Source organism: Anolis carolinensis, chromosome 1 (genome assembly GCF_035594765.1).
Source record: "Anolis carolinensis isolate JA03-04 chromosome 1, rAnoCar3.1.pri, whole genome shotgun sequence".
NCBI classification, from domain to species: domain Eukaryota; kingdom Metazoa; phylum Chordata; class Lepidosauria; order Squamata; family Dactyloidae; genus Anolis; species Anolis carolinensis.
The window spans coordinates 346,691,952-346,718,877 of record NC_085841.1 but is presented as its reverse complement, the minus strand read 5'-3'; the positions used below and the strand labels follow the sequence as shown (position 1 = coordinate 346,718,877).

The 26,926-nt window shown below is 39.7% G+C and overlaps 1 protein-coding gene across 3 annotated transcripts in view; it reads left to right on the top strand.

Moving 5' to 3' along the window:
* The window catches only part of ccdc85c (coiled-coil domain containing 85C), a 205,910-nt gene that overhangs the window by 104,368 nt on the left and 74,616 nt on the right, over nt 1-26,926 (top strand). For all 3 annotated transcript variants that reach the window (XM_062968459.1, XM_062968458.1, XM_003224837.4), the window contains exon 2: nt 24,885-24,961. In XM_062968459.1, the coding sequence (XP_062824529.1) occupies nt 24,885-24,961 (77 nt within the window). The remainder of the gene's footprint in view (nt 1-24,884; nt 24,962-26,926) is intronic.

Here is a 26,926-nt window from a genome sequence, read left to right as displayed (position 1 = left end):
GCCTGTTGGTTAGAACAGAACAATCAGCAGACACAAAAACAGGGCTTCCTTGGTAGTAGCCCCTCAACTGTGGAATTCCCTGCCGTTTTAATCTTTAAAGCTTCAGTATGGCCTTAAGAAAAGGTCTTAACAAAAGTTAGTTTTAGCTGGTCTCTCGAAGCAGGTGTTGATACACGTGCTCTATACTCTCTGTTTTGATTGTACTGTTTTCGTGTATACACAGTTACCTTCTATATTCACAGATTCTGCATCCATGGATTCAACCTTTCACGTCCTGAAAATATTCAAAAGGAAAAAAAAAATCTAAAAGACAAACCTTGATTTTGACATTGTATATAAGAGACACTATTTTACTAATTGTGGAATTTGAGCATCCATGGATACAGATCCAGAAGATACCAAAGGCTCATTGTATATATGGGCTTATGTTCAACTGGGCCAACTGGTTTGAGAGCTATTTTGTAGAGATCAGGCCATTCCATTTTTGAAGACTGAAGGAGGTGGCTTGGGAGATAGAAATTCGCCTCTTATAGCTCAAACATATGTCATATATATCCTGTTATCCACTGTGACTCAAACATAGTGTGCCATCTATACTATTGACAGTTTGTGGCTTCCATGTCAATAGCATGGTTTTAGTTCAAATTTTAAAGGAAGAGACCCTATTTTGAGGCTAGGGTTCAGCACCTTTTATAGCTTTTGTAAAGTTCAGACTGAAACTCAGAATGACTTTTCCATTTCCAACCATATAAGAGTCACTTGCTGCCAGTTTCTGTAGCATCTCACTTGTTTGCTGCATCTGTCCACAAAAACTAGTCTGGGAGAATTATACAGGCAAATATAGTTAGTATGCCCATGAGCTGCATCTATACTATTGAATTAATGCAGTTCAAAACCATTTTGTCATGGTTCAATACTGTAGAATCACAGGAGTTGCTGTTTTACAAGGTCTTAAGCCTTCTTTGCCCAAGAGGGCTTGTCCCTCAGCAAACTTTAAATCCCAGAATTCCATAACATTGAGCCACAGCAGTTACAGTGGTGTTTTTGGTTAAAAAAATGGTTTCTCCCTGACGTTAAGTCTAGTCATGTCTGACTCTGAGGGTTGGTGCTCATCTCCATTTCTAAGCCGAAGAGCCGGCGTTGTCCATAGACACCTCCAAGGTCATGTGGCCGGCATGACTGCATGGAGCGCCATTACCTTCCCGCTGGAGCGGTACCTATTGATCTACTCACATTTGCATGTTTTCGAACTGCTAGGTTGGCAGAAGCTGGAGCTAATAGTGGGCGCTCACTCCGCTTTAACACACTCAGCCACCGGAGTGTGTTAACTGCATTAATTCAACAGTGTAGATACATCCCAATGAAGGGCCAATTCTGGAGCAATTTTTACAGTATTTCAAAAAGAGACCTCCATCCTTGTAAGAGATCCTTTGATATGCCTCCAGCCTCTTCTAACCAAGGTTTGCTATTGACTGAGCTTGTCTTTTTGGGTTGTGTAGTATCCCTGAAGCACATTGAAAACAGGATAAGGGACTGAAAGGCAGGGAGGTTGTTTACCCTAATCTGGAATGATTGAGTATCTTGAATCAATACAACTGCCTTTTTTGTTAGCTCAATAATTAATTTTGCTACCGATTACATTCTTCCTGCTTCTCTCATTTTCCCTCTGTGTTTTAAATAAAGATGTCAACGGGAATCAAAAAAAGTGGCTTGTAGAACACTTTGAAAAAATATGTCTCTTGAGTTGTTGGTGAAAGATTTTGGAGTACTAATTATGAAGCAACTTGGATTCTCAGTGGCTGAAAGTACATTACTGCTGAAGGAAAATGGGCTTCCTTTGTGGTTGCCTGTTATTTATGCCGCCTCCCTCCAGACCTGTGCATGGAACTGTCTAAAAAAAGCCCCTTCTTTTGAACAAAAGGGCAAAGGTCTGCTGTCATGAATACATTTTTCTTGCCTGGTAAAGTATTTTGCAGGGCAGCAGTCTTTGATTAAAATTTTCAATCCTCCCATTGAGGCCCATATAATCATCTGGAGCATAACTGAGAGTACACTGAATTACTGAATTTATAAAATAAGCGTAGGTGGGTGGGATCAAGTGCTTTTAATATTTGGGCATAGGTCTATTTGGGGGTGCCGAGGGGGGTGTCCTTGAATAGCACAATATTTTCTCTCTTTTCCTGATGTTCAAGAATTACTGTCATTCCTGCAAATGAGGGAAGTGTCTGCAGATTTAGAGGAACCATAAGGTTTGCAGGACACCCCCCCCCCCAAAAAAAAAACCTTAAGGGAGAAACCTCCAAAATAATGCGACAGTGAATGAATGGGACCAATAGCCTTGTAATGCTTGCTGTCTGTACTGAACTGGAACAGCAATGGAATAGATTCTTATGGAGAGCATGGCTGGCTGGAAGTGCGAGTAGAAAAATACAGTTGGCCCTCAAATAATACAGTCAGAACACAACCAGTGAGTGTGTGCATGTGTCTGTCTTCTTCTGTAAAGCAGAGTAGGTTTTATCTAAGTGTCCAGCAAACAGAATCAGCAATCTGGTTTTTCTTCCCCTAAAAATACTGACAGTCCCTGAGTTAAACAACTCATAGTTAAGAATGGGGGTGAGACAACAGGAATCTACCCCAGGCAGGAAAATTCACTCCTAGAAGAGTTCTCATGGGGGAAAGGTATCTCCACTGAAGCTTTATCACCAATCCTTTTTTCCACAACAAGCCAAACTTTTCAAAATCCAATTATCATAGGGACAGAAAGTGAGTTGAAATCTCCTGAACAGGGGCACGGACAGCAAAACAAACATGACAGGGGTGTCAACTCTCCCCTATGCTATCCAAAGCATGTATGTGTGTGTGTGTGTGTGTGTGTGTGTGTGTGTGTGTGTGTGTGTGTGTGTGTGTGTGGAGTTACACTTAAAATGTACCTGTTCCAACTTACATCCAAATCCAGCTTAAGAACAAATCTACAGAACCTATCTTTTTTGTAACTTGAGGACTGCCTATATACACCGAAGTTACTGGTGAGAGCTTTAATGTAGTAGTCAGTCAGTCAGTGGTCCATAAAAGGAGTCAGTTTGATCAATCCTGGAGAATCAATGGTATTGAAGCCAAGGTAAGATAACATGGAGTACATGAGTCATGGACCGTTGTCAGGAACAAAGGGGTGGAATTACTGTTCCTAGATTTATATTCAAGCCTTAGCTTGCAGCTGTTCCCTATTTACCAAGCATTTGATAAAAAGGTGTTAGGACCTTCTTAGACCCTCCTTAGAGGTAAAAATGGCAGTAGAATAGGGAGGTGCAGAGTGAGAGGCTGAGGGCAGTGGAGGAGGCATGAGAGCAAGTGATCTTGGCAGGAAAGAAATGAAGAGGAGGATAATGATACAGGAGTGTTGTTGTCCTAGAACAGGGCAAACTAAGGCCCGGGGGCCGGATGCGGCCCTCCAAGGTCATTTACCTGGCCCCCGCCCTCAGTTTTATAATATAATATTTTTATATCAGTTTTAATAATGTAATATATTGTATATACATATAATATTGATAATAATATTATGGTATACAATATAATACTAATAGTAATACCATATAATAATATTAATTATATGTTATATATTACATATTATATAATAGTATAGTGGTATAGTTCAGTATAGTAATATATAATGCTAATATTGTGTTATGCTAATAATATAATATATTGTATGTACATACAGCTGCTCTGAGTCCCCTTTGGGGTGAGAAGGGCGGGATATAAATGCAGTAAATAAATGCAGTAAATAAATAATTAATTTTAGACTTAGGCTCAGTCAAAGTCTGAAATGACTTGAAGGCACACAACAACAACAATACTAATTAACTTGACTATCTCATTGGCCAGTAGCAGGCCCACACTTTCCATTGAAATCCTGATAGGTTTATGTTGGTTAAAATTGTTTTCATTTTTAAATATTGTATTGTTTTTTCATTGTTGTTGTTGTTGCACTACAAATAAGACATGTGCAGTATGCATAGGAATTTGTTTTGGTTTTTTTCAAATGATAATTCGGCCCCTCAACAGTCTGAAGAATTGTGGACTGGCCCACTGCTTCAAAAGTTTGGGGACCCCTGTCCTAGAAGATGGTGGCAGGGGGAGATGCAGTGGAAACAGCATTGGAACAAGATTAAGATTTTTTTTCCAGCTGTAGTGTCTGTATTGTGCATGTTTTGGTGTTTAATATATTCACTACCTTTCCTTCTCCCCTAACAACTGTGAAAGTTGAGGGCCAACTATAATTTAATGCAGACCCGCATACTGATTACCCAATACTAAGGAGGAACAGCAGGAGATGGCTGTTCTGGACCTCTTGTGAACTTCTCATTAGCATTTGGTTGAGAAGAGACAATAGGAAGACTGACTGGCAGAGTAGTAGCAGAGCCTGAGGGAGTTACTTTATTGGACGGCAGATGCTAGCATCTCCCAGCCAGCACAGCCCATGCTGGCTGAGAGGATTTTGTTTAAGGGCCCAAGTACAAATTCTTAAAGCTCCAACAAGTGATGGGAGAGAATTCTGCTGGGCAGCCAGTAGACAACAATTTGCATTTGAGAAGAAGGTCCTTTGGTCTTAGTGTAGAGCAGCTTTGTAGAAAATGTTCACTTTTCACCTTTAGAATGAATTAATGTTTTTTGCAGGTTGGGGGTATTTATTAGTGTTGTTGAGGCCGATAACATAGACTGGCTTTGTGAGGATGGTTGAAGGCTACAGAGAACCTTGTTATCACAAGAGTTAGAAATGTTACTTTTTGATCTCCATTTCTTGGAATAGCCCAGTTGTGCAAGGACGTTGTGAGAGTTGTGTTACAAAAAGCAACATTTTCATGTTCAGAAAGGAACATGTTCCTATTGTGAAAGGTCAACTGAATGTTCCTCCCATCCAAATGGGAGCCCCATATTGGATCTTTAATAGTTTTTCTTTGTGGAATATTGCTGTTGGCATGCGCAGCCGGCAGACAGTTGTCTTCAGCTACACTTAACTGGCAAAAGAGCATGGGGCAAGTAGTCTTGTTGCCATCTTCCACACAAAACAAATGTGCTACCATAACAAATGCTTCTGCTATTTTACAACCAATGACAAAACTGCTAATCGGCTTCGTGGGCTTTTTTAAACCCTTGTTGGGTCACATGACTAATGTTGCCAAGATTAGCTCTGCACGAGGAAAGAAAAGAAGCTTATGTGACTTGAGGGTGCCCGGCAGGTCATTTTAACCTTTTCCTAATCATTAAATCTGTGGAATCTCTTTAGTCTGCTAGTGACTTGAAGTTCCAAACCCTGAGCAGCTGTAGCCAAGAAAACTTTTTCAATTCACTGGATCCTGTCTCCGCGATAGGTAAATTATAGGTAACAGAAGCAAAGGTAACATCTGCAACTGTAGCTAAGATGATGGCCTCACATAGTTGTGCCAGAACTAGAGAGCACTTTTATTTGTTATGGGTCTTCTCTGTCCACTGCATCATAGACAAGCTGTAGAACAGGTGGAGCCATCAAAAGCAAAAGAATTAACTACATGTACCTAAAATTAGACATCTAAGAAGTGTATCTCAAGGCTGTAGCTCACTGGTTTCCCATCTTTACTAATAACATGGAGACACCAAGCAAGGAAATGGCTGCTTCTGCATTTGACTGTAAACCATTTTTCTTTCTGTCTTTTTTTTATAGAAGATACGGTGTTGAAATTTCGCTGGGTTATGCATCACCTGGGGCAGGAATAGCTGAGAAATGGATGTTCATAGGCTGAAAACCAGATCATGACTATTTTATTTTATGGCAGAATATAATGTTTGCAATTCAGCTTTATTGACTTTTGAATCAATTCTTCAGCCAAGGATCTAGTTTTGATCTTCAGAACCTCCATTGCTGTTTTGAGTCATTTCCAACTTATGGCACCCCTAAGGCAAACCTATCATGGGAGTTTCTTGGCAAGATTTGCCTTTGCCTTTCTCTGAGAGAGTATGGCTTGCCCCCAAGATCTTTTAATGGATTTCCATGACTGAGCAGGGCATCAGTCCTTAGTCTTCAGTATTGTCTGGTGCTTAAATTGGTGTACCACAATGGTTTTCTGGGGGGAAGTAGAAGGTAATTGTAGCATGGTGTCATCCAATTGAGCTAAAATACACAGAAGGAAGTATTTATCCATGTAATGTTCAATTAAACTGTGGAATTTGTTACCACAGATTTCATGATGACCACTGATCTGGATGGTTCTAAAGGAGATTTAGGCCACAAGAGTTGTGTTGTGATTTCTATTTCTCTGTTTCCCTAAATATCTGAGAAATGGCATTTCTGGGAGATGGTGAAGTGCAGAAACATAACCTGGGATGTATCTGTACTTCCCTTTTCTTCTTGCATAGGAATACTTTATGTGAGATCGGACTCTCTGTCTTCCTACCCCCTAATGATCATTGTGATTAAATGTTGCATTCACACCAGGAGTGCACAACTACTGGAGACTTGGAAGCTGCATTGACCTCCCAGGAGACTGTGAAGAACTGAACATAACACTCTGCAAATAAGAATAAATATTTTTGTCCAATACGTACTCAAGGGGACATGGATTCTTCCTTTGAAGCCCCACCCTCAAATTGTATTCAAGGGGTGTGATTTGTCGGTTTCCCCAAAGCTAAATCCCATGAAAAGCCATCAGAATCAACAGAATTCTTTATCTCAGTCCAAATGCCAATTAGAATCACTTGGATTTATATGAATCTATAAAAAGAGGATTGGCACCAGCATCCATGCAGTTGCCCAGACCTTCCAACTGTTAAGAGTATAACCACTATATAACATTGGCTTTTTGGCAATCACTCAAGCAGAGGTCTTTTAAGGCACTTACAGCTTGAATCTTCTAGCTGGCTATTCTGGGATTTCATGTTGTGATTTTCTGTGCATGAAGCACATGTTTTGCTACTGAGCAATGGCTGGTCTCCATTCTCAATATTTCAATTATAGCTATCACTGATGGCTCTCCATTTCTTTAATATCTCTCTCTTCCTCCTTCCATACAAGCATTTCTTTCACCATCACTTTCCCCCTTTTTAAATTTTCCTGTTTGACTTTTAAGCTGTGAGCAAGAACTAATACAGCAGCAAAAGTGTCAGCAACATCCTGCAAATAAATCATAAATGCTCTGAAGCTTCCTCTGTTTTAAGCCATGTGAGATCTTCATGCTATTACTGATGGGGATAATCATCTCTTATAAATCAGGGTAATGCGGCAAAACCATAATTCCTAAACAGCCTTTGAGGGCTGTGCTGCATAGGATTGTGTATCTTCAGGGTAGAAAAGACCCTGGCTCTTGCTTCAATGCTTCTGCCAGAAGATATCATGCGGCCTCAGTTTGTTGTTATGGCTGCAACAGACATTAAAGCATCATCATCATCGCACAAATACATGCATTTGCCTTGCCAAAGAAAACACTGGATGCTTTCATAAATACTGTTCAATTTCCTCATTGCTCAATAGATAGTAGTGCCATTTCACTTTCCCAGCTGATGCACAATCTCTCCTTCTCACCTTCTAATTCCATAAGTCTGCTGATTCCCTTTTCATATAACATAGAGTTTGAAGAGACCACATGGGCCATCTAGTCCAACAATGAAAGTACCCTTGACAAATGGTGGAATCATTTGAACCCATTGCTCTGAGACCTAGTTTTCATGGCAGCAGAAAACAAGTCTGCTCCCTCTTCCTTATGACGCTCTTTCACATATTTATACATAGTTATCATGTCCCATCTCAACCTTCTCTTCTGCAGGCTAAACATACCAAGCTCTTTAAAACACTTCTCATAGGGCATGGTCTCCAGATATTTGATCATTTAGTTGCCCTCCTCAGGACATCTCCCAGCTTGTCGATATCTCTTTTGAACTGTGGTGACTAGAATTGGATACAGTATTCCAGATGAGGTCTAACCAAAGCAAAACAAAGAGGCACCCATGACTTCCCTGGATCTAGACTCTATACTCCTTTTGATGCAGCCCAAAATCTCAACTGTTGGCTCATGTTCAACTTGTTGCCCATGAAGACTCCCAAGATCTTTTTCACATGGACTATTACTTCACTGTAGATGACTTTACTTTTGTAGTTGCTGGCTCTGCCAATTACAGTATGACTCCCATTTAAATGGGACTTGTAGCAGCAAATTTGCTTATCCAAGTTCGAAAAAAATGCTTTCTTTAGACATTTTCTTGGTCCTCTAATGACAGAAGTAGTCCCAGTTACTGTACTTTGAATTCCAGTATTCAGTGTGTTCCACTGTTGCTGGGAGAATCCATTTCCCAAATCCCAATCTCAGTGAACATTGTAGGGGAACTGAAAAGCCTGAGCAGGTGGCAGATGATAACACCATGCCTGCTAATCTTTGCTGCATCACAACACGCACCCCAGCTATTCAGCAGCTCTATCTGATGCCTCATCATACTACATTTATTGCAATACACTGTTGTCATTTTCCAAGACTCTACGATCTTCTTTCAGTTACTGTTTTCATGAACATCTAATTTCTTTTCTTCTGTTGGTTTCCATCTTTATCCATTGCATAGTCCTGTGGTAGGAGAAGGTGCTTGTAAACCTTGAAGGCCTTCTTTATAGTTCTTGAGTTCCTTCCAAACCATCCTGGATCCCTTTTAAAAAATAATTTCTCTATAGAATAAATGGAAAATTATGTTTACTAAGGCTTTCAGGGTCATAATCCTCCTTTAAATGTTATTTCAGCTCTTCTACCACACTTCATTTCAGCCCAAGCTCATTTTTAGAGAACTGGAAATAGCCATCTGGTTTGGAAAAAAAATAAGTCAGCATTGCAGCCTAGGGGTTTATAGGGGTGGTTGGGAAATCGGGTGGTGGGATACCAGATGTTTGTAACAGAGATTTGCCAAATACAGAAATGTGACTTGTTTTATTTACCAAAAAAGGTTTTGCAAGAAAAGGAAGATAAGGAAGACTTTTGGAAAAATTCCCAGGAGTTTGCAGAGGAATTTGCTTTGCTGTAATTTATTTTTAAATAGATAGATATACAGATAGAAAGATAGATAGATAGATGCAGAGTGGATATGAAAGACATCATGGAGTCCCAAGAAATCAAAGTTTAAATCCATAATTGGCCATAAAAACATATTGGGTGCCCTTTTGGGTAAGTAACACTTTCCCAGCCAATGGCAAACCTTGTCTGAATCATCTTACCAAGAAAACATTAGGATCGCATCGCCATAACTGAGAAATTACTTGAGGGTCCATAAGAGCAACAGTATTGATATATTCAAAGACAAAACCATGTTAGTCTGAAATATCAGTATGTCAAAGGGTCTTGTACACCTTAAGGCACTGAGAGAATGAAGTTTGTGTTTGTGTTAATGTTTGTGTTCTAGTAAAGATACTCAATGCATTCTTTTTAATGCTTTTTGAGTTCTAACCAGTACACCATATTGAACTCAAATGATCATATATCTCTTTACTTTTGTCCTCTTATATCTTGCTTTGCATGAACCACAATTCAAACAGATCTCGACTAAACCATAATTTCATATGTTACCTGAACTGGGAGAATTATTGGTGCAAAAAAAAAAAAAAAAGTGAAACCAGGATAGTCTTACATCATGGCTTGTCCCAAAGTTACAGGTAACCATAGCTAGTTAGCTCAAATGAAACAAGAAACTGGTTAATTGAGAAACCACTGCATTTTATGTTCATGTCGTCGGAGTTATGTGTGGACACAAGTAAAAGGCTTGTTCATATCCCAAACGTATTGTCAATACACCAGGCATTCATTATGACTTGTTAGGTCCTTTGCTTTTGTTTGTTTGCAACCTTAGGTAGACAGCTGGGATGGAAAATAGTTATGTTGCATAGAAAAAAGTCAGTGAAAACGTCCTTTGGTCTTCATTATAAGTTGTTGTTTTTTAATCCATGTTGATGTCTTACTTTTGCACTGAATATTAAGTTACAATGTGGGAAAAATACTTCTTGTTATTTTTAAATTTCAAAAATCAAGCAAAATATTAGCAAAGTTACCCAAGATATTTATGTTTATTTCAGCTCATTTATCTTGCACTGTGTGACCTGCAAAATAAAAACAAATGTTACAATAAGAAGACTAAAATGATTTTTTTTAAAAAAAGGTTTCTTTGTTAGATAAAGGTTGCGTCATTAGTTACATCTAATGTTGCAAGCTGGCATTCGGAGATAAATGCTTTATAAAGCAAAATGAAACAGAATAAAAAAATCTATTCCGCCCATTCTTTGGTCATGCTGTGAAAGGCCTGACCTTGCTAATAAATCAACATGTTTTATGAGACAACACAAGGTCTGTATTTTCAGCTAAGTGTTGTTCTCATGAGGCCTGTCAAGGAATAAATCCAGCGAATCTGAAATATTGCGTCAAGGAGCAGAGGTAAGATAACAAACCCACTGACAGCCATTGGGAGCGAAATATTTTACTTAGTTCTGTCTGGAGGTCCTCCCCATGACACAAAGTTTGATGGAAAGGTCATTGCACAATGCAGTGGAAATAAAAGTGTCAGAATCATTCACTGTGTAAGAAAAAAATTAGGGCAACAGACAGGGTGATAGTATAGAGAAATAGGCCAACAGACTTTCAGCAAGTCTGCCTCAAATATGTGTGTTGAAAGAACTTATTTGTGCTTCGTGATAGCCAGTTCCCATAAACCAATGTTGGCCTTGTTTGCAGTAACAACAATAAAGTGGCTATGAAATGTTTTTGATTCTTTTGGAAAGATGGGATATTTTAAAATAGAATCACGTCTACTACTACTACTATATCCCAAATTAACATTTGTTCATTAGGCTGAGCAGGTGGTGTTCATGTGTTAAGCCAAAAGACTTAATCAATTGAATTTAATCAATACAACCTGTATGCTTCGTGTTGCCTGTAGTGACCCCCACTTCCATAGGGTTTTCTTAAGTAAGGAATATTCAGAAGTGGTTTGCCATTGCTTTCCTCTGAAATTTCATGTACAATACCTGTTATTCCTTAGTATGTATGTGTGTGTGTCTTCAAATCACATATCAACTTATGGTGACCTCAGGAATTTAGGGTTTTCTTAGGCAAGGTGTACTCAGATGTGGTTTTTCCAATTCCTTCCTCTGAAATATAGCCTCTAGCAACTGATATTCATTGGTAGTGTCCCTTTAAAGTACTAACCAGGGTTGATCCTTCCTAGATTTCAGTTTCAGGTGGGATTTGGTGCCTTTAGGGTATTTAAGCAAGGTTCCTTTTAATTTATACAATTATAATACTATGACTCCTTGAACTGCCATGGCTTCTTCCTATGGAATATTTGGATATGTAGTTTGGAGAGAACAGTGAGCAGAATGTAATATTGGGGATTGGACTGCAGCTTTTGAGATCAGGGTTTGAACAGATTTGTCATTGAAGCACACTAGATGACTGTAGGCAAATGATATTCTCTCAATCTCAGAAGACGGCAATAGCAAACTCTCTGAACAGAGCATGCCAGGGATTACCTTAGGGTTGCTACAAGTTGGAATTGATCTGAAGGCACAACAACTGTTTGAGGTAGTAGAGCTCTGTGTGTATTGCTATATGCCTCCAAGTCTTTTCTGATTTATAATAACCTTCAGATTAACGTATCACAGGATTTTCTTGGCAAGATTTTTTCAGAAAGGCTTTTCTTTTGCTTTCTTCAGAGGCTATAAGAGTGTAGCTCTATCTACACTGCCATATAATGCAGTTAGGAACTGTAGGATATGGTCAGTGAAGACTCATATAATGCAATTTTACTGCATTACGAGTTTACACTGGCAATATGATGCAGTTTCAAACTGCATTATATGACACTTAGATGGAGCCTGAGACTTTCTTAAGGCGAACCTGTGGGTCTCTATGGGTAAGTGAAGATTTGAAGCCTAGCGTTCCAGATTCCTAGCCAAACACTCAAACACTGCACCATGCTGGCTCTATAGAATTCTAAGAATTTCTTCCTAAACTGGAAACCCCAGGACTCCATAGAATTTTGCAATGGTTTTTAAAGTAGAACCATAGTGCTGTAATTATGTGGCGTGGGAGGGCATGATACTTGTCCTGAGTGGCATAGGAACATTGCAATTTTCCTTGCCAATATTCAGAGAAAGAGCAGCTGGAAAGAATGGAGATTCTGTTTCTCTTTATCTTGCCATGAAGGGAAGTGATGATTTTAGTATATGTGGATTCATGGGTCATTCAAAAATGGGCACACAAAAAAGTGGATTTTTTTTTGCTGCCTGTACTCACATACACCAATATTGTAAAAGGATTGATCTCAGTACTGAAGTAGCCAAAAGGAGATGAAAGGCATACTCAGAAGTCTTCAAAAGAATAGAGAAGGCAACATGAAGAGATGTTTTTCAGAGACTTTTGTAATAGTGCTTTTGAACAGTTTGTTTTAGTGTCCTTGGCTAACCTTGAACATCCTCTGCTTTTATCTATCCAAAATGCGTAGTTGCAGCACATATTTATGTCAGTTGTTCAATGCACCTCCTTAAATAAATGGAATATAAACATCATCCTTCTCTCTCCCTGTTTCTTTCTACATGTTCACTTGTATCCTATTTTTCCTTGTTCCCATCCCACATTACAAAACCTGAAAATGTGGGTGCTGACAAAAAAAAAACACCAATTGATTTAATGAAGTGGCATTTTCTATAGATGTTTCCACTGCAGCATTGGAATTGATATGGAAGGAAGTGGGCAGCTTGAGTTTTTAAAAACGATCTGTCTTGAATGTTCTTTTTGACTGAAGATATTGTAAACAAGGGATTAAACTGCTTTTTCTTTGCATTATCAAAATTGATTACTTCCTTTGTAGTTGGGGAACAGTGTCTGAAATCTTTAACAAGGCATGGCAGGGGGTTGGACTAAATGGCCCATGTGGTCTCTTCCAACTCTATGATTCTATGAGTCACTACTGCTTTAGCCAACAATCCTAGCACTGCTTCTGAATAATTTAACTTTGATTTTGGCTAAAATGATTTGGGTGAGTTTAAAATGTTTGTGTAAACGGAGGTTTCAAAGAAATATAATTGAATACTAAAGTGAGGATTGTGATGGTTATCACATTTCCCATTTTTATGTATGACTGATAAAGAGGACAGTGAAGAAAGCTAATAGGAAGGAAATCAGCTTATTTAAAATGTGGTGCTGGAGAAGAGTTCTATGGGTAAAAAGACAAGTAAATGGATAAAAAGACGAGCAAATGATGCCTCAATTTTCCTTGGAAGACAAGATGTCTAAACTGAGACTGTCATACTTTGGACTTATGACTCACTAGAACAGATAATGATACTGAGTAAGGTGGAAAGCAATGGGAAAAGAGGAAGATTGTGTTACAGATTCATTGACTCAGTCAAGAAAACCAGTCCTGAGTCTGCAAGACTTGAGCAGGGCTGTTGATGACTTGGAGGTCTCTTTTTCATGGGGATCACCATACGTAGAAGTCAATTTGATGGCAGTTGACAATAGGAATAGGTAATGTAATGCCTGATAAATTTGCAATCATTTTGCTTCTAACATCTTCCTCATTTTTCGTTGGTTTCATTTGAGGATAATTCCAGAAGCTCCCACAACTGAACACGTGCTCAGGACCATTCACTTTGTCCTTTCCTCCCAATCTTGGGCCGAGAAAGAGAACACAGTTTGGAAAAATGTATTTTCGTAACAGGATGGTGGAATTCCCCACTGTGAAATGTAGTGCCAGCTTTATTAGTTTCAAAAGGGAGGAGATAAAATCTGTATACCTCTATTTATTGGTTGCTGGGGAACCAGGAGTAGGTAAGACTGAACTTATGCCAGTAGACACTGATTTCAAAGAGGATGAGGAAAATTCCTGAAATTTAGGACCTTATGTAGCTTCTAGTCAGGGTGTCTGCCTCTCTGTAGATATCTTCTCTCCAGTATCAGAAGCAGAGTGTCAGAGGTTGCATAGAGATGTAGAGACACTGTGATATGGCATTTGAGTGTTGAACAAGGGTTGCATCTACACAGCATAATTAATGTAGTTCAACACCACTTTAATTGCCGTGGCTCAATGCTATAGAATTGTCTGAGTTGTAGTCTTAGAAGTCCTTTAACTTTCTCTGAGCCATGGCAATGCTTTGGAATAATGAAGTGGTGTCAAACTGCATTAATGCTACAGTGCAGATGCACCCTAGCATTCTGGGAGATAAGGGTTTGAATTTCCTCTGAGACATGGAAACCTACTGGCTGGGCAAGCCACACTCTCTAAACCAGTGACTGCTTTATTTTGTCCTCCAGGTGTTTTGGACTTCAGCTCCCAGAATCCCTGACAAATGGCCAAATTGGCTGAGAGTCCTGGAAGTTGAAGTCCAAAATACCTGGAGCAGTTCTAAACCTGTGGGTCCTCAGGTGTTTTGGCCTACATTTCCCAGAAATCCCAGCCAGTTTACCAGCTGTTAGAATTTCTGGGAGTTGAAGACCAACAAAACATCTGGGGACCCACAGGTGAGCACCACTGATCTGGAGGATCGGAGTTTGAAGATCACTGCCCGAAGCCTAAGAAGAAAACAGTGGGAAACCTCTGAATAAATTTTCCCAAGACAACTCTCCAATAGCTTTGCTGTAAGCCAGAGGTCTACAATGCATGGAACGAACACTGCCTTTGGAAGACATGAAACTAAATGTACAGTGGTGCTCATGTTCTTCTGTTGGGTTTCCCCTATGCTTCTAGTTGATCATTCTGTGAAAAAATTATGGACTAAATAAGCCATTGGTCTGAACCAATATGCCGCTTATGTTCAATGGAATAGGAATTGGTGGTATTGGTGAAGAGAGAGCCTTTTTTTTTTTTTTTTTTTTTTTTGCAAAACTGCAGTCATAAGAAAAATGAGTTTGTTTTTGGATATGGGTTTATATTTGCTGAATCATTTCAGGGAACATGTTGCTCCCTATTCCCTTGATACTGCCTGCAGTTAAGGCTTTCCCATTATTTGAACAGAACAGGTTTACCACAATTTGCTTTACTTTGGTTTACCTGTTATAGTAATTGCAAAGTGGATTCTCATCTTGGAGGAGAAAGAAAGCTAGATTAAATTGAGGTTGAATTACACTTTATACAAGGTGAAATAATTTTATGCGAATATCTGCATGTATCCACGAGGGTAATAATGAAGTTGCTTTAATGAGCTTATTTCTAGTCTTGCAAGTGGAAATGATACCCATTTATCTAATTAGCTTTTCCGATTCTCAGGACAGGAAAAGGTAAAGGATGTTCACATTTTACAGCCCTGCTGCTAGGCAGGAGGCACTTGAGTGGTTTTTAAGTTTTGCTTTTCAGCATGTCACTGTAAGTGCCGTGTCTTAAAAATCTATGTGGCTGCACAAGTCACACTCAGAAATGTTACTTTTGGGGGCCATAACTTTACAATCCTTCCAGCTGACATAGACGCTCTTTAATCCAAAAAAGTCCTCCCACATAATGGCTGGCTACAACTAAACCTAGCAAGCCAGAAATGAGAAGCCCTGAACTTCTCCAGATGTTGTTACACTCCAAACCCCATCGGCCCCTGACAGCATGGCCAACAGTTTGGCAAGAATGAAAGCTAATCCAAATGAGGGTTTTACCTGTGTTAAGAAAGCCATAGACACCGGATTTGAGACCATAATTGGCCTCCATTTTACTGTTTACATTGCAATAATGGAAACATAGACTGCAGTTGGAAGGGGCCACAAAGACCACCCAGTCCAACCCTCAGTCCCAGTGTCAAATGTCTAATCTGTTGCATTTTTACTTTCTTAGGATTTTTTTAAAAAAGTTTTCTTGTTCAGAAATTTTAATAAAATACAGTAGAGTCTCACTTATTCAACATTCGCTTATCCAATGTTCTGGATTATCCATCACATTTTTTGTAGTCAATGTTTTCAATACATCATGATTTTTTGGTGCTAAGTTCATAAATACAGTAATTACTACGTAGCATTTCTGCATATTGAACTACTTTTTCTGTCAAATTTGTTGTATAACATGATGTTTTGGTGCTTAATTTGTAAAATCATAACCTAATTTGATGTTTAATAGGCTTCTCCTTAATCTCTCCTTATTATCCAACATATCCGCTTATCCAACGTTCTCCCGGCCCGTTTATGTTGGATAAGTGAGACTCTACTGTAAATATATATTTATGTTCTATCCATCTAAGTAGTCTGATGAGTCAAGTGGTGATGACGAAATGCCTTGTACCATTCTACCATAGAAAAATAAGAGGATTTGGAGTTGATTATTTCATGATACCTCCACCACGCTGATTTTGATGAGTAATTGAGTGAAATGCATTTTGAGTAGAAACTTTTGAAGTTCTTTAAAAAAATTAATTGTAAATACAAGTAGAATAATATCAGATTCAGTTACCATTTCATAATACAAACAGAATGCTATTATCCTAATTTTCTTAACATTGCTGATTCCACATTTATCTCCCACTATGTATATCAATATTTCTCCTCCCTCCCCCTACCCTCAAGGAACAGTACTTTCCTTCATTCAAATATTATTTTAGTTGATCAATTGAGGTGATAATATGGTTCAGTTCTTTGTATTTTCCTTTTCCTTTTACTCTCTCAACCTTCCCCATTTCAGAAGCTCTTTGTTGGTCATAGACTAAGCTTTACAATATTCCATATTAACTGGAATCTAATTCTCACCTTTTTTGGCTAAATTAATTACCAACATTGAGGTGCATATTAGATTCAATGACGCATTAGAATCGTGCACATAAAACCACCTGCATGAAAAGGCCTGGAGGGGCCTGGAAGCTCAGAGGTCAGGTGGAGAAGCAGGAGATGGAGAGGCTGTTCCCGTCCGTGGCAGCTGCCTCAGGCCTCCGTGGCGCCCAGAGAAGGGAGAGAAGTGCCTAGCTGGTGACATAGTCATTCCTGCGGCTTAGTCTCTCCCCCCCCCCCCCCCCCAAGTCTCAGTCCCGCATCCTAACTGGCCTTATTTATGAGGACTTCAAAATATCCCCCTCAGTTTTGAAGTTGGGAACCACACGAGGCTGCTGAACTCTCTTTCCAAATGGCCTCATTGACCACAAGGCTGCTGAACTTGCTTTCCAAATGGCTTCATTCATGCTGCCTGCCTCCCTGGTGTGCTGTGCATGTGATGTTGGGCATATTACATTTGAGGGCAAATCCATTTTTTGTAATGTGCGTCTTCAAAATTGAGGTGTATATTACATTTGATGGCACATTATAATCAAGTAAATATTTTGATAGCAGAAACTCAGTTTCATTAAAGGTAAAGGTAAAGGTTTCCCCTGACGTTAAGTCCAGCCATGACCGATTCTGAGGGTTGGTGCTCATCTCCATTTCTAAGCTGAAGAACCAGCGTAGACATCTCCAGGTCATGTGTCTGGCATGATTGCATGGAGCGCCGTTACCTTCCCGCCGGAGCAGTGTTGTGGTAATCTCTGAGTGGTTAGACTCAATTTAACCCTCTCTGGGGGAGATTCCACCAAAATCAGCAGAGTAGCAAAAGCAAAGCTTTCAAATGCAGCAGTTACTTACACGTGGGTGAGCAAGAGAAGCCTTTGTCTATTTAGGATTACAATGACTGCAGAGTCTCAATAAAAGTTCAAAAAGTATTTATTCAGGTAAAAAGAACTCAGTTGTAGATAGAAAAGCTTGGGAGCTGTCTAGACTACTCTAGACTGGTTTCTAAGGAAAAATAAGAAAGGAAAAATAACAAACATCTAAATAGTTACATCTTACCAGGAGAGATGGCAGGATGCTTCTTGTTAGCTTGAAGAACAAAGGGAAAAGAGAGAACCAAAAATGGTTCCAACCTCATGGTCCAGTTTATTGGGGCCATAAAAGACATTCTGACCAATGAGAAGTTAGTGTCCCTAAAGATTCACATTTCTACTAACTTCAAAGTAAAAGGATGTGACGTATACAGGATAGAAAACACAGTAAAGCCTGTCTAGGCATGCTTTGGAAACAGGGAAAGGATTCCCTCAATCTAACTCTATCATCTATCTAACTTTATCTAGACTTGAGTAGTCCAGGATGATTACCAACAAGCGGTACCTATTGATCTACTCACATTTGCATGTTTTTGAACTGCTGTGTTGGCAGGAGCTGGGGCTAATAGCTGGCGCTCATTCCGCTCCCGGGATTTGAACCTGGGACCTTTTGGTCCGCAAGTTCAGCAGCTCAGCGCTTTAACACACTGTGCCACCAGGGGCCCTTCAGTTTCATTAGTCCAGCATTATTTTATCCTTGTTGAGCCAGTGTTGTTTAGTGGTTTGAACAGTGGATTGCAACTCTGGAGAACGGGTTCAAATCCCTCCTCAGTCAACTTGGGCAAGTCACATTCCTCCACCTCAGAGGGAAACCCCCCCCCCCATCTGAACCAATCTTCCCAAGAAAACCCCGCAATAGGTTTGCCTTAAGATTGTCGTAAGTTGGAAACAACTTGAAGGCACACAATAACAACACTTGTATTCTTATTTCTCATTGTCGTTCTATGCAAATCCTGCCTCTGTGTTTTAATATTGAATGCAGCATTCGTAATATGTTCATAATATGTGCACAGTGCTCACTAAATGTTGGAGATTCATTTGCAAGAGGGCATTGGGTCGGGCTGTTCTCTCTGGCTGAACATCGAGCGCTGGCAGTAACACAGTTTGTTCTCCGGCCTCCTGCACACGCACACTCCGCCTACCCTAAATTGATTTTTATGATAATAGCTTTGTTTCCTTACAGAGGCCAGAAATGTAAAAATCCAAATTGTGATTTCATTTCAATGGAGATTAAGATCTCAAGGCGATCGTTTGATATTGCATGGCTTTTATACTTTTCATTATTCGGGCTAGGCTTGTTTGACACATTTGAAAATACAGATGGAAAATGTCATTTTAGTGATCACTAGACAATGATTTCAGATATATATATATATATATATATAGATAGATAGATAGATAGATAGATAGATAGATAGATAGTATAGGAACAAGAGTGCCTGCATATTTTTTTTCAAAAGGCAGACAGATGGAGGATTAAGATTTGGTTGGATAGAATCTAAAAAGACTGAATGCTTACTTGAATGGAAAATAAAATCTCCCTTGAACCATATAAATTCAGAAGCTAATAAAACATGAAAAGTTTAGGTCAAATGCTGTCTTTTGAATAATATGAAATATGCCAATGTACAGCATGAAATATAAACAGGTTATCATTCCAGTACGTGATGTGAAAGGTCAAGAATGTATATCCTAAAAATGGAAAAAGAAATTGACATGTAATCCATAATAGTAACATAGATATTTAGTATGCAAAAAGAGATCTTTCTGTGTATAATTTGTAAATGAATGAAGCTGCTACTCTTCCCAATTCAACCTTGACTTCAGTTTGTTTTGCTGCAGATGCAAAAGCTCACTTTGCATGTCATGCTGAACCCAATGTGGTGAACCATGCTGGGTTGGCAGCCTGGATCCTCCATTCTGCAGCCTTCTATGGGTTCTTTATAAAGGATGAATATTCTTTATCCAAAATGTTTGGGACAAGAGAGTTTCATATACTGTATTGGATTTTTTTTTGGATTTTAGAATACTTGCACACACACACACACATATAGTATATACACATACACATACTGTACACACACACACACACACACACACACAGAGTCCCCAAGTTTATTCTTAAGCTGAATTTGTAAGTTGGAAAAGGTACATGTTTAAAGTGTAAATTCAGCCAAAATATCTATCTTTTAGTTTTGGAGAGCAAAGGGAATTGTTAACACCCCCATGGTGTTTGTTTTGCTTCTGTGTCCCTGTTCAGAAGATTTCACCTCACTTTCTGTCCCTGTGATAATCGGATTTTGAAAAAAATGGCTTGTTGTGAAAACAAGGATTGGTGATACAGCTTCAGTGGAAACACTTTTCCCCATGCTCTTTCAGGAGTGGATTTCCTTTCTCTCACTTCCTGTTGTCTCACCTCCGTTCTTAACTATGAGTAATTTGTAAGTCAGATATTTGTAACTCGGGGACTGCCTGTATATATAATTATTTTCATGTTAGGAGTGACTTGAGAAACTGCAAGTCGCTTCTGGTGTGAGAGAATTGGTCGTCTGCAAGGATGTTGCCCAGGGGGTGGCAACCTTCAGGTCAGCAACCCAACCTTCAAGTCAGCAGTCTTGCCAGCACAAGGGTTTAACCCATTGCACCACTGGAGGCTCTTTGATTATAATGATTCCATATGAATTGAAAATAATAGTATCAGCACTAACAATAGTTAGTAATTTAATAATTTAATCTTTTGCGGACCCCTTCTGACAACCTCTCGGATTCACATCACCTGGATGTAATTTGATACACAATTTGTAAAATAGTTCTGTGCATAAAGCAAGGTTTGTGTACATTGAACAATCAGAAAGTAAAGGTGTCATTATCTCAGTCACCCACATGGAATATTTTGGAGTATTTCAGATTTCTGAATTCTAGATAAGAGATGGTTAAGCTATACCATCATGTGAGGTTATGTCCCTTAACATGATCATTTTCTGAAATTCAATTTTAAGACAATCTTAAAAATAAGAGGCAAAACATTTAGCTAATAAAAGTTTTCAAAGCCACATTTGAAGCATCCCTAAGAACTTATCAGACAACTCATCCTTGCAGTTGCTTAATGATAACAAACGCATCAGTTTACATTTCTTTTCCTAAATATCCAAGGGGAAGAAACAGAACATTGATGTTGTTGTTAACATTCACATAAAAGAATTGCTAGATATTATCTGATCTGTAGCTGAAGTGCCAAATGGAGCAGGATGCCAGCCAGGAATGCAGCTTCGTTTGCTTGCTCTTTGTTGCATGAGGAATGCCCCAAACTTGCAAGTACTTTCTGAGTCACCATTTCCCCAAATTCAGAGGGAGAAGAAGGAGTAGGATGACATAAATGATTGTATCCTAGAGCTTACATTCTGGGATACTGGTAATCAGGTCCGCATTTCTGGCTGCAATTTGAAATATCTGACAGTCATCTTGAAAATTCTGAAACAAATAGAGAGGAGGGAGAACTAAACAAAGAGAATCTTACTGAGTGATAGCTAAAAGCATGGGCTGGGATTTTCCTGGTTAACTGACTGGACCCAAAAGTGCTTAGCAATGGATCCTCTTCATTCTAGAGAGTGGGGGAATCCTGTGGGGTGCCACAGGGTTGTTTTTCTGGGCCCAGTGTTATTCAACATCTTTATCAAATTTGCAGATGACACCAAATGGGGATGGATAGCTAATAGCCCCAACATACAGGATCAGAATCCAAAATGACTTTAACAGAATATATCTGGCTCAAAATTAACAAAATGAATTTAATCAGGGAGAAATGTAAGGTACTACACTTAGGTAGAAAAAAATAAAATGCACAGATATAGGATAGGTGACACCTGGCATGAAAACAGTACAGGGATCTAAGAGACTACAAATTTAGCATGAGTCAACAGCCTGATGGGGCAGCTAAAAAAAGGATATAGTTCTAGCCTGCATCTATAACACATGTGTCAAATGTAGGGCCCATGCCCCAAATCCGGCCTGCTGTATCATTTTATGTGGCCCACAAGCCTTTCAATGCCAGTTACATTTATACAGTCCTACAATTACAACCAGCCATTTGAAGGCAACCATAAGGCTGACGTGCCCCTCAGCGAAAATGAGTGGCACCCTGATCTACATCAAGTGAAGTAATAGTTCCATTCAGTTCTGCTTTGGTCAGACCTCACCTGGAATATGGTGTCCAGTTCTTTGCACCACAATTCAAGGAAGATATTGACAAGCTAGAATGTGTCCAGAGAAAGGTGACCAAAATTATCAAAGGTCTGGAAGTCATGTGGGGGCAGTCATGTGGGGACAGATTTGCCCTTGCAATCTCTTTAAATTCTATGATTCTGTGATCCATGGGTGAGTATCATACAGACTGCTAGAAGCAGCCAGAAGGTGCCAGAAGACTAGAGTATCTAGCTTACTTACTTAGGCGATCCCTCGTTGTTCAAGTATGATGGCCTTCCAAGTTCTTGGAAGATGCCTGTGCATGTGTGGAGATTGATGCACAGCCGATCTACACAAAATCAGACCCCACAGACTGAACGTCCCAAGAGGTGTCATGGTTAACACGACGACGGTGGCTTCTCAATCTGTTGCAGCCTTCTTCCACCTTCACAGCCATTGTAACATGTACCATGTTATCTTCCGCCTGATCCGTCATTGAGGTCTTTGGATTGTGATCAGTCTGGAACCTCCCCTGCGGGCCCCTTGGGACTGCATGATTCCGCTTGTTATGCCCTCAGGTTCATTGGAACATGCAAGCCCCCTCACCACAACAAAGTGATAATCCATTGAGGAGGCAAGTATCTAGCATTCTTCAGTTGGTTAGGAAAGCTGATGGAGGAACATGTGATTCCCACCTCAGATCAAATCTGTAGTTCTCTAAAATCTCCCTTAAGGTGTGAACATACAAGCAGGGTCTGGTTAAGTAGCATCAGGCGGGACCTCCCTCCTCCCCTTCTCATTCACTTCCAGAAGTTGACTGAACCAGCAGTAAGGTCTTTTTTCAGTACTGACAGTGTGATAGGGTCCTTCACCATATTAGAAGGCAGTAGGCCAATTTGGAGGGTACAGTGTTCCCTCACTGCTTCGCGGTTCACTTTTTGTGGATTCGCTGTTTCGCAGTTTTTCAATAAACTCTAAAAGAATATTATAAATCATAAAAAATTACAATTTACATCCTAAGGAAGGGAGGAAGGAGAGGCCAAAGTGAGAGAAAAGGAGCCCAAGCAGCAACGGGAGGAGAAGGAGGCAGTTTATCAACACACGATTGGTTGATAAAGACTTAAAATAGTGTATAACTACTAAAATAATGTATAAATATTAAAATAAATATAGCGTCCCTACTTCGTAGATTTTCACTTATTGCGGGTGGTCCTGGAACCTAACCCCAGCGATAAGTGAGGGAACACTGTAGTTCCAAAAGGGGTAGGAAGCCAGTGGCTTATTTATTTATTTATTTCGTGTCAAAAGCATTGTACAACAAATACATTTCAAATAATGGAAATAATAATAAAAAAAGAAATCACAAGCAACTAAATAGTTTTGGACCAAAAGCGGGCAATAGCAACCGCATTGTCTGTAGCTTTAAACAACTCCTCCTCCGTGCATGAGGCAGGGCATTGTGGGCAAGCATACATATGCTGAGTTGTTTGTTCAGCTCCACAGTCACACAAGGTGGAGGATTCCTCCAGGTAGTGCCACCTTGCCAAGTTGTCTTTTGATCTGCCCACTCCACTTCTGAGTCTGTTCAGGGACTTCCAAGTTGCCCATTCTTGGTTTGCCCCTGGAGGAAGACCCTCTTGGGGGGTCATCCAGTTAGAATTGCCAGGTTTAGCTGCCCAGAGGGACACCCTTGCTGTTGCTGGAGGAACATCAAGAGGAGTGGTGGTTCTCATGAAGCCCTTCCTTGATTTGAGTCTGGTGGGAGGAGGGTGATAGCCATGCAGTGGGTGGCTTTCACAATGTTCAACCTTTTCTCTCTCACCGTTAGCAGCAACTTCCCGTCGCACGTCAGGAGGGGCAATGCCAGCTAACTTGTAGAGTTTATCAACAGATGTAGGTTTAAGGCATCCTGTGATGATTCTGCATGTTTCATTCAGTGCTATGTCCACCTGCTTTGCATGGGCAGACTTGTGCCAAACAGGACAGGCATACTCTGCAGTTGAGAAAGACAAGGCCAGGGCTGAGGTTCTTATTACTTGTGGGTCTGCTCCCCATGCGCTGCCAGTCAGTTTCCGCAGGATGGTATTGCGTGCAGCTACTTTGTGCTTGGTGTTCATGCAGTGTTTCCTATATGTTAGTGTTCGGTCTAAGGTGAGACCAAGGTATTTAGGATGGAAACAGTGTTCGAGCTCTTGGCCTTCCCAAGTAAAAGCCAGTAGCTAAAAGCTAAGGAGGAACTATTGGTGATAAAACTGTATTATAGAAAAAATTAAAAAGAATTAAATACCAATATTATTTAAAAACATGGTTAAAACACTAAAACATAATAAAAACATAATTTCTGGTAAAAGATTGAAAATACAACTTCCCATTTTGCATTCATACTATTGCTCCATAAAAATTTTAAGCTATCTACCACATATACTTCTGCATAAGTCAACTTCATGTATAAATCGAAGGCAGGTTTTGACTATAGTAAGGATTCCCAAGAGTACACAAAAATGTTAGAACCGTTGTTAGAAATGTGGAATGTGGTTATCAATAAGTTTTTGCCCTTACTTATTATTTTTCTGTGTGTGAAATGAACTTGTGCTTTCAGAATAACAAGTAGATGCTTTTCAACAGCTTTGACCTGGTTCCTTCTCCTGAGGTCTCTAGAAGAAAGTAGTCTATGCAAGCTCACCCAAAGTCCCCCTGCTCTTTTCTAGGTAGAATTGTATTTTTTTTTAAAAAAAAAAACAGAGTTAAAACTCAAATAGCTTTTCAGCTGCTGCTTTTACATGAGAGTGAACCAAACCTCATTATTTCTGTCCAGTTTTTGGGAAGTCTGCTATTACCAGCACTGCCTCAGGCATTGTTTGAAAACTTTTCAAGTTTGGGGGTTTGGTCTTCTTTTTGTTCTTCTTTCTTATTGGTCTTTGTTGTTTTAATGGATTCAAACTGTGGAATGCCCTCTCTCCTCCTGTAGGCATTGTTCTCGGGCTCTTCTCTTGACTTTTCCCTTTTGTAGGAAGGAAACATTAGTCTAATTGTGGATCTATCTTGGTTGACTTTAAAGTATTGTCTCCTGGAAAAGTTAATATCTCTTTCCTCCCCTCCCTTTTCTCATTTACAGATTCATCATCCAACTACATCAGACAACTTGAAACAAAAGTGAAGCTGCTAGAGGATGATAATAAACTTCTTTCTCAAGTAGGTGACTTTATAGCATGTCTTAAGATACTTATTGAATAGGCAAAAGTACCTTTGCAGATATGAGCCAGAGCAGTAACAAGAAAATTGTACCATTCGTATCTGGAGTGATTTGCATGTTAGGAAACCTATTTTCTTGCTTTGCCAAGCATAAAGAGTTGACATTCACAAAAGAAATGCATGGTCTCTGTTGGCTTTTGCATGTCTCAAGTCCATTCTGACATACAGGGGCTCCAAGGTGACTCCACCACAGATTTGGGGGGGGGGGGGGGAAGATTTGTTTGAGTGGGTTTGCCATTGCTTTTCTTGGAGGTTGAGATTGATGTGGTTTGCCCAAGACCATGGTGCCATAAGCCAGAGTAGCTTAAGTCCATAAGAGCCAGAGTAGCTTCAGTGATGGAGTAGAATTATGGAAGACTAAAATTTCAGTTCTCAATCTAAAAAGAGCCCGGGCTGTGGCGCAGGCTGGAGAGCAAGCCAGCTGCAACCACCTGCAATGAATCACTCTGACCAGGAGGTCATGAGTTCAAGGTCCGCTCGGAGCCTATGTTTGTCTTGTCTTTGTTCTATGTTAAAAGGCATTGAATGTTTTCCTATATGTGTAATGTGATCCGCCCTGAGTCCCCTTCGGGGTGAGAAGGGCAGAATATAAATACTGTAAATAAATAAATAAATAAATACGCCAACATACAGTCTCTATAAGACGCAGTTGACTTAAAGATGTATAATCAGCACCAGCACTCATAGCATCAAAAGTCAGCCCAGTTGTCAAAATTAGAGAAAAGGAGGTTCAAGTATCAGCTAGAAATGCAAGAGCGTAAAGGGTGCTAGTTAGAAAACTTTCAGAGAGTCTTGTAGTACCTTAAAAACATAGAATCATATAGCATGTCTTAAGATACTTATTGAATAGGTAAAAGTACCTTTGCAGATGTGAACCAAAGTAGTAACAAGAAAACTGTACCATTCGCATCTGGAGTGATTTGAATATTAGGAAAACTGTTTTCTTGCTTTGCCAAGCATAAAGAGTTGACATTCACAAAAGAAATGCATGGGCTCTGTTGGTTTTTGCATGTCCTCAAGTCCTTTCTGACATACGGTAACTCTAAGGCGACTCCACCACAGATTTGGGTGTCAAGAAGCATAGAGTTGTAAGATACCCCAAGGACTATCCAGTCCAACCCCATTCTGCCATGCAGGAATAAACCATCAGAGCACTTGCGACATATGACAACCCACTTGGCGCATTAAATGTCAGTGTCTGTTTTTCTTTTTAAAATTGTTGTTGTTTTTACTATACAGTACATGTCAACCCAGAGTTAAGCTCCTTTGAATTTGCTGGGGTTCAGGGCTATTGTGGGGTGTGGGTTGACTGCTGGACCAGGGTTATCTTACGGTCACCAGAAGTCAGAAATGACTTGAAGACACACAACAAATTCTTAGGGAGTGAGATGTGAAACTGAAGGTGGACATTTGTATATGCATCAGACAGTTTACATTGAAATGTAGATGCTGCTAGATAGTTTTTCAGGCAGTAATTTACAATTCCATTTTATGTTACTGCAGGAGGGTAATTGATTTTATTTTAAGAAAGGCAAGGTATTGGCTCTTTCAAAAAATAAAAATAAATGGTTGATGGGCTCTTCTGGATAGCATGGTTAGTTGCTAGGCAATGAGCTGTAGACTGGATTTTTGTAACTTGTTCTCTGTTCAATACGCCCTTGGTTTGACTCTTTCCTGCTTTGTGTGAGCTACAAAGCAGAGGGCACTTTATACGTTTGCCCCTTTTTACAGGAGGTCAAACCAGGATCAATAATTAATTGGTGAAACGTGCATGGGTAGTTTTTAAAAACCCAAATAAACCAAGGACTTGGGGATATTTATTGTATTGGGATGTGATATTCCCATCAAGCCTTATTGTTTTGTAGTTAGATCTCAGTTTAAGTAACAGCTGAAGAAATATTCCAG